The 7,935-nt window shown below is 32.8% G+C and overlaps 1 protein-coding gene and 1 pseudogene across 1 annotated transcript; both read left to right on the forward strand.

The window, feature by feature from the left end:
- Positions 1–288: 288 nt before the first annotated feature.
- On the forward strand, positions 289–3,154 carry LOC126723650 (GDSL esterase/lipase 1-like; annotated as a pseudogene).
- A 1,634-nt stretch (positions 3,155–4,788) lies between these two features.
- LOC126723649 (GDSL esterase/lipase 1-like) lies at positions 4,789–7,160 on the forward strand. Its single transcript, XM_050427251.1, has 5 exons — positions 4,789–5,153; positions 5,229–5,350; positions 6,151–6,372; positions 6,467–6,722; positions 6,833–7,160. Exons 1-5 carry the CDS (start codon positions 4,892–4,894, stop codon positions 7,069–7,071), a joined length of 1,101 nt encoding a protein of 366 aa, XP_050283208.1. The 5' UTR covers positions 4,789–4,891; the 3' UTR covers positions 7,072–7,160.
- Positions 7,161–7,935: the final 775 nt, after the last annotated feature.

A 7,935-nucleotide genomic window follows, 5' to 3' on the forward strand; every position in this document is an offset into this window, starting at 1 on the left:
TTTGCATGCTAGTCAAAATTTAGTGCATAAATTATCTTTGGCAAACGGTCTCCATAGCTAAGCTAACATAAAATATTGATTTTGTCGCCATGCCATACTAATCAAAGCTTTAGTGCATGTGACGGGATTGTTTGTTTATGTTTGTTTTTAAACAATGTTTATTCAAATATTTTACGTATTGGATCTGCTAATCCAGCCTATCATGAAAGTCAACGGAAGCAGTTTTGTCACCTAATGAACAAATTAAGCACCCTATATATATATATATATATATGAAAATTGCTACAAAAAGTCCAATAGAAAGTAAAGAAGATTTGAGATGAAGAGTTTAAGGTTCTATTTCTGTTTCTTGGTTCTGTATGCAAGCATTAGTTTCCCAACCAAATGTTTTAGTAACATCTGCCTGCCAAAGGATCATGTTGCCTTCTTCATCTTCGGGGATTCAATAGTAGATGTTGGAAACAATAACTATATCACAACTAATCTCCAGGCAAATTTTTTGCCTTATGGGGAAACCTTCTTCAAGTACCCTACTGGGAGAGCTTCCAATGGCCGTCTTATTCCAGATTTCATTGGTAAGATATAGTTATGTGTTCTTTTCTTTTCGGCCTGGACTGTTGCTTAATTTGACAATTGAGGTATTGGTGCAGCTGAGAGAGCAAACTTGCCTCTAATTCAACCATATCTATATCCGGGTTATGATCAGTACATTGATGGGGCTAACTTTGCATCAATAGGAGCTGGCGTTCTTGCTGAAACTCGTCGAGGATTGGTACATATTCTATCTGATTATATGTAGGCTAATTAAAAATGAATTTTAATTAGTATTTTCGTAAATGGAGTTCAATTAGGCTCAAAGTTCTGCTTAGTCCATCTATAACAACTATTCTGTTGATTAGAATCTATGTATCTGATTTAATTGGGGCTGGCTGTGAAATTATTCAATGCATTCACTGTAATTTACTTTCGTCTCATATATAGGAAAGAGAATCCCACATGTAGGTCTCACACATGAAACCTACATTTACGTGAAAGGGAAGTGCAGGAAGTACAACAAGTGTATTAAATAATTTCTCAAGGTTGTCATGGTTTCTTTTGTTAATAATTTTTATTAGGGTTGTTCAAGCCTCAATTTGACCCACCAAATTGTACCAGAACCACTCCGATCGTACCTAGCAACAAAACTACTACTAGTGAATGGAGTGGCCATCAAAGAATAGTATCTAGGTTTCTGACTTCAGCCGGTATGGTTGTTGGTTCCTCCCTCTAAATTCTGACTCCCTCTATTCACTGCCTAAAGTGAGTTTTCCTCCTTATAACCACCATAGTTCTCCTCTTTGCCTAGACTTTTTTCAACCTAGATTTCTCATTCTCCCTCTCATCGCCTTTCCATCATTGGGTTTTTAGATCTATTGAGTTTTGGTCATTTGGGTTGGTAGATCTATTGAGTTTTGGTTGTTGGGTTCTTAGATTTGTTTATTTTTCCTAAAGATTAGGGCAGTCGACAACCATGCCAACCCAAACTGCCACCAACTCTATCAGAATTCCAATTAAACGATATGGTGGCAATTTGTCTTCTAAGGTTCTTGATGAGGTCACATGGCTCAAAAACCTCCCCCCACCACTTTGCTGAACCATGTTTAGCACTATTTTTTATAGGGAAAAACTTTGGCACAATTACTCCAAAAAAAAAAAAAAAAAAAAGGAACAATTTCTTAAATGCAATACATTATATTTCTCAACTAAATTCAAACACATGATTGCACTAGCTAATGAAGTACAAACAACAAGCACGATTATATTCAATACAACAATATTTTTGAATTATTAAATTTAGTTGAAGAACCTAACCTACTTGAATTATTAAATATGTTTAATATACTACCCAAGTTCAAATCAATGCATTGGCCTAGAAGGCATTTGTTCATGCTTGAACTAGGGTTTGAAAGCTCTCTTTATTATCTATTTATCATATTTTGACATATAGATTATGTTCTTATGACATTGTATATTTCTAATATTTTCTTACTTGCCTTTTATTCTTTCCCCTTCATTATCAGGTGATAGACCTGAACACTCAACTCAATTATTTCAAGAACATGGAGACTCTGTTAAAGCATAAACTAGGTGAAGAAGAAGCCAAGACATTGCTGGTCAAAGCTGTTTACTTAATATGCATTGGAAACAACGATTACTTTGTCCCCTACAAACTCCAGCGTCCTTAAATCCTACTCTTCAGAAAAATACGTAGATATGGTGATGGGAAACTTGACAACTGCGATCAAAGTAATAGCAATTACTGTTTATAGAATATCTAGAACAATTTGTGTAAGATTATTCTTGTCTCCATTTAAAAGTTGGTTATAACTATTTGATTTATCAGGAAATATACAAGAAAGGAGGAAGAAAATACGTGTTCCTAGGCTTGCCACCTTTGGGTTGTGTCCCATATATAAAAGCACTAATACCAGGAAACACAGGTGCATGCATGGAGGAGCTTACAACACTAGTAAAACTACACAATAGAGCACTTTCTGAAGTCCTTTCGAAGCTAGAGTGCCAACTCAAAGGATTCAAATATTCACTGGCCGATTTCTATTCATTTTGTACTGAAAGAATAAATAGCCCATCAAAATATGGTATGTCACATTGTCCTTAACTTTCATAGTACATTATGTATTTTATTATTGTTGTACTCAATATTTTAGATTTATCATAGACAATTATTAGCACCATTGTTTTAATTATGTTTGGAAGGTTTTACGGAAGGGAAGATTTCATGTTGCGGAAGTGGTCCATATAGGGGAATTCCAAGTTGTGGAGAAAGATCCAATGAGTACGAATTATGTGAGAAAGTTAGTGACTTTTTGTTTTTTGACTCTGTTCATCCTACCGAAAAGGCCTACCAACAATTTGCAGAGTTAATTTGGAGTGGAACTCTCAATATCACAGGTCCTTACAATCTCAAAGCATTGTTTGAACACTGATGTATTTAGATTAATTAATAGTGCAATAAAAATGCTCGAGCTTATTTATAGACTGAATTTAATAAATTACTATTTTTAATAATTCAAATTGTTTGATTATATACTCTCAACATTTGGAAAGTACATTATTTCAATGTGAATAATTTTTACTTAAACCATTTTAAGTATTACATTTGTCCCGAAAATAGAAGTTTTATTTCCAATTTTGTTATGAATGCGAGTCTGGTATACGTGGGTATATTTGGATACCACTTATTTTATTGAAACTGAAAAATTATTACTGAAAATACTGTAAATAAAAATAAAAATTAATTGAAATAATACAGTAGATCTCATGAATAGTGCTAAAAAGTGCAGTGTAACTCATGAATAATAGCAAAAATAAGTTGAATAGTGAAATAATTTTAATTTTTTATTTCAATCCAAACGCACATAATTCATTAAGGAAAATGTTTTTATTGAGACCGATTGGATGCTAGTAAGACCATTCCTCATTTGAAATGAAAATGCAAGCCGTGACAAGAGTATACCAAATGATGTTGCAAAAAGCACAGCCTGTAAAACCGAATTTCATTAAAATTAAAACTTATAGGTGATGATTAAAATAATAATTTTAGAAACTTATTGGAACTTTTGGTTATTTAGTTTTTTTTTTTTTTAATAATTAAATTAATATTTAAAATTTTCTAAAAAAATTTAAAAAATGGCAAGAATGAACACTTCTCCATGACATCGATCGCGGTTTAAATATCTCATCTCTCGTTGTTATCAAAAATATATTTAAAAAAAATGCGAGAGAGATCATCAGTGATTCAGTATTTACCTATAAAGCCTCAGTCATTTTGACTAGAAGATGGTCAAAAACTGAGAGTAAGAAAAACCTAAAATAATTCAGGGGTCTGGGGTCATTGTCTTATACCCAACAAATTAAAGATAAAGAAAAACCTAAAATAATTCAGGGGTCTGGGATCATTGTCTTGTACCCAACAAATTAAAGATAATCCTTGAAATGAGAGGTGGCTCCACTGGAAGATATTTTTTCAAAAGCTTGGCTGTGTATTAGTTTTACGAAGGCCACCAACCAAAGGATGTGAAATTATGCATTGACCACCGTTGGTTCACACATCTTGCTTATCAATTGGGAAAGTCTAAAAAGACAGGAAAAAAAAAAGTTTACTAAAAATTGACAGTTTGACTGTGGTAAATAGTTAGTGGTAGATAAAAATATAATATTAATGATGAGTCTAGATAAGAATTAATGAAAACCTGTCAACTCAACATACGTGAAAAAAGTTGTCAAATTTGTTGTATACTTTATCAATTCCAAGTAAACATATTTTTCATTTAGCTAATAGAAGGAGAATGATAGATATGAATTTCACTCACGCTTTCAGTTGTAGACTTGATCCAGGTAACCATGCCTACAACTGGAAAATTATCTTCTACTTCTTCTTTTTTTTCTTTTTCTTTTTTAAAATCTTTTTTATAATTATATAGTTACAGTGGGAAGAAAGGGTTTGAACTTCCTTAGAAATATCAGGAGGGACTAATTGAGTTATACAGTTCTCAGTGAAAATTATCTTGCTAAATGGTCTCAAGCCATAAATTATATGTTGCCCTGTCATACTAGTCAAAATTTAGTACATGTGACTGGATGAGGTTGGAATTATTTTTTGTCTGGGCTTGTCTTTATTGATGATGTCGCCATGCAATACTAGTCAAAATTCAGAGCATGTAACTAGAAAAGGTAAGAATAAAGCATGTTCATGTCTTTAGATAATGTTTATTCAAATCTTTAACGTATGTGATCAGCTCATTCAGCCAATCATGAATGTTCAAATATTGAATAAGTTTAGAACCCTATATAAATGAGAAGTTTATAGAAAGTATAAACAAGATTTGACATGATGAGTTTAAGGTTCCATTTCTATTTCTTGATTTTGTATGCAAGCATTGTTATCCCAACTAAATGTTTTGGTAACATCTGCCTGCCAAAGGATCATGTTGCCTTATTCATTTTCGGGGATTCACTAGTTGATGTTGGAACCAATAACTATATCGATACCCTTACTGATAACCGGGCAAATATTCCACCTTATGGGGAAACCTTCTTCAAGTACCCAACTGGGAGAGCTTCAAATGGCCGTCTAATTCCAGATTTCCTGGGTAAGATAATAGTTATGTGCTGTTTTCTATTGGACTTCAATTGTTACTCAATTAATTTTTGAAGCATTATTGCAGCTGAGTATGCAAACTTGGAGCTAATTCCTCCATATCTACATCCTGGTTATCATCGGTACGTTGATGGGGCTAACTTTGCATCAGGAGGAGCTGGTACTCTTGATGAAACTCGTCAAGGATTGGTATGCATTCTACTGACTATGTACACTCCTAAAAAAAGAATTTTAATTAGGATTCTCAGAAATGAAGCACAATTAGGGCTAAAGTTTGTTTGCATAGCCCTATAGAGCTCTTCCTTAACAACTATATATCCTATATTCCTATTGATTGGAACTAACAGAAAAGATAAAGAAATTCTGACTCCATGGTAGAATGATTGAAACAATATTATGAGATAATGAGAAAGTACGTGAGAATATAAGGAAGGAAAATAGTGAAAGGAAAAGAGAGAGAAAACAATGAATGATTAGTTATAGTTCTGTTTAACCTTAGAGGACTCCATTAATTGCAGGAACCTTTGATGGTTACAACTTACATCTTTATATTTGGTTCTATGTATTATAATGAACCCAATAAAGGATAATTATAGAAGACTAAATACTATGGTTACATTATTTGCACCACAAGAAAGATTATGATTTTTTTATTACTTGTACTCTGAGTAAGATCAAAATTACTTTACTTGCAAGATTATTTTGCAAGCATTCTAAATCAGATATTAATGCTCTGTTTGTTTAGGCAAAAATAGATAACCTAAGGGCTGCTCTGTTTGCTTTTCTTAGCATTTTAGATATACTGCGTACCCAAATTCAAATCGTTGCATTTGCTTCATATATTATTGGATACTTATGAAATATAAGCTTTTTTTTCTCCTATATTCCATCATATTTTGAGATTTGGATTATGTTTTTATGATATAAGCATGTCTATTTTGTTCTCACGGTTGTGTACTTCTCTTTTGTTCTTTTCACCTCCTTATCAGGTGGTCGCCCTAAATACTCAACTTAAATATTTCGAGAAGCTGGATACTCTGTTGAAGCAAAGACTAGGTGAAAAAGAAGCCAAGATATTGTTGTCAAAAGCTGTTTACTTAACTAGCGTTGGAAGCAACGATTACCTTTTCCGCTTTACCTCAAACTCCAGTGTATACTCTCCAAAAGAATATGTAAATTTGGTAATTGGTAACTTAACAACTGTGATCGAGGTAATTACAACTAGTGTTTTATTCAATATTTAGAGCAAATTTGTGTTAGGTTATTCATGATTTCATTGGTCATAATTATAATTTGATTTGTTAGGAAATATATAAGAAAGGAGGAAGAAAACATGTGTTCCTAAACCTGCACCCTTTGGGTTGTCTCCCGTTTGTGAAAGCAATAAAACCAGAAAACGCCAATCCATGCGTGGAGGAAGTAACATCAATTACGAAACTACACAATAAAGCACTTCCTAAAGCCCTTAAGAAGCTAAAGAGTCAACTGAAAGGACTCAAATATTCAATAGCCGATTTCTACACTTTTCTTGGTGAAAGAATAGTTAATCCTTCAAAATATGGTATGTCACTTCCATTTTAATAGTGCAATATGTATTTTTTTTATAATTGTACTTTGCTTTTTATTTTTGCCATTGAATAATAGCTTCTTTGTTTTAATTATGTTGGGAAGGTTTTAAAGAAGGGAAGATTTCATGTTGTGGAACTGGTCCATATAATGGAATTTATAGTTGCGGAGGAAAGAGAGCAGTTGGTCCTAAGTACGAATTATGTAGGAACATTAGTGACTATGTGTTCTTTGATGCCCCTCATCCTTCCGAAAAGGTCTACCAGCAATTCACAGAGCAAATTTGGAGTGGAAGTCCCAATGTCATACAACCTCATAGTCTCAAAGAGTTGTTTGATCATTGATTGCATTAAAATTTTAATAAATGTAAAATTAAAAACTTGTAAACATGGAGCACATTAAAGTTTAATAAATTAATGATTTTGTTAACAAATGTCATAAGGATAGTAGTTAAGATGTATTTAATGTTTATTTTTTATTTACAGTTTTACAAAAATTACAGACAAATTGTACGCATATATTCCAAAAATCACGCACAATAACCACAATGAAATTATGCATGTAAGCTAATAAATCATTAAAACAAATGTATTTTCTTCTTTGAAAAATGTGCATTACTGCTGAAAATTGAGCAATTATTAATCCTTAATATATGAACCCTTATACCCATAAATTTATATGTTTATGTTTGTCTTTAAACCCCTTAAAACACAACCAGATTAACCTAATTAATTAGCCTAGTGTTTACTTAGTCAAATTATCAAATCTAGGTTAACACATATATATCATATTATTGTAAAGTGCGGAAAATAAAGAATACAACAATATGATTACCCAGGAAAATCAAATTAGTAAAAAACCTGGGGAGGATTTAACCTAGCTATTTTCAAGATAAACTGAATCCACTATGAAAGAATTGAAGTTTACACAATAGCGACTTAGACCACTAACATCCTATTGCTACCTCGGGTAGGAAACTTACTACCACGACCACGTGACAGCTCCGAGTCCACATACTACTTCTTTCTTGGATTCCCAGCAAGTACAAGCACTCCTGCTTGTGTATCTTTAAGCTCTTGAATCTGCAACTGAATTGATCACCAAGCTCTCGACATCAATCTTGAGATTGGAAACCCTAAGTGTATGTGAAGGCAAACACTTTTAGATCTTACAGAAGATTCACACACACAGCATAAAGAGCAACAAGG

The sequence above is a fragment of the Quercus robur genome, chromosome 4 (assembly GCF_932294415.1).
Source record: "Quercus robur chromosome 4, dhQueRobu3.1, whole genome shotgun sequence".
In the NCBI taxonomy this organism is placed as follows: Eukaryota; Viridiplantae; Streptophyta; class Magnoliopsida; order Fagales; family Fagaceae; genus Quercus; species Quercus robur.

Coding starts and splice junctions, on each gene's coding strand:
- LOC126723649 (XM_050427251.1), top strand. CDS start 4,892: ATGATGAGTTTAAGGTTCCATTTCTATTTCTTGATTTTGTATGCAAGC. Junction 5,351..6,150: donor ATGAAACTCGTCAAGGATTG/GTATGCATTCTA, acceptor CCTCCTTATCAG/GTGGTCGCCCTAAATACTCA. Junction 6,723..6,832: donor AGTTAATCCTTCAAAATATG/GTATGTCACTTC, acceptor TATGTTGGGAAG/GTTTTAAAGAAGGGAAGATT.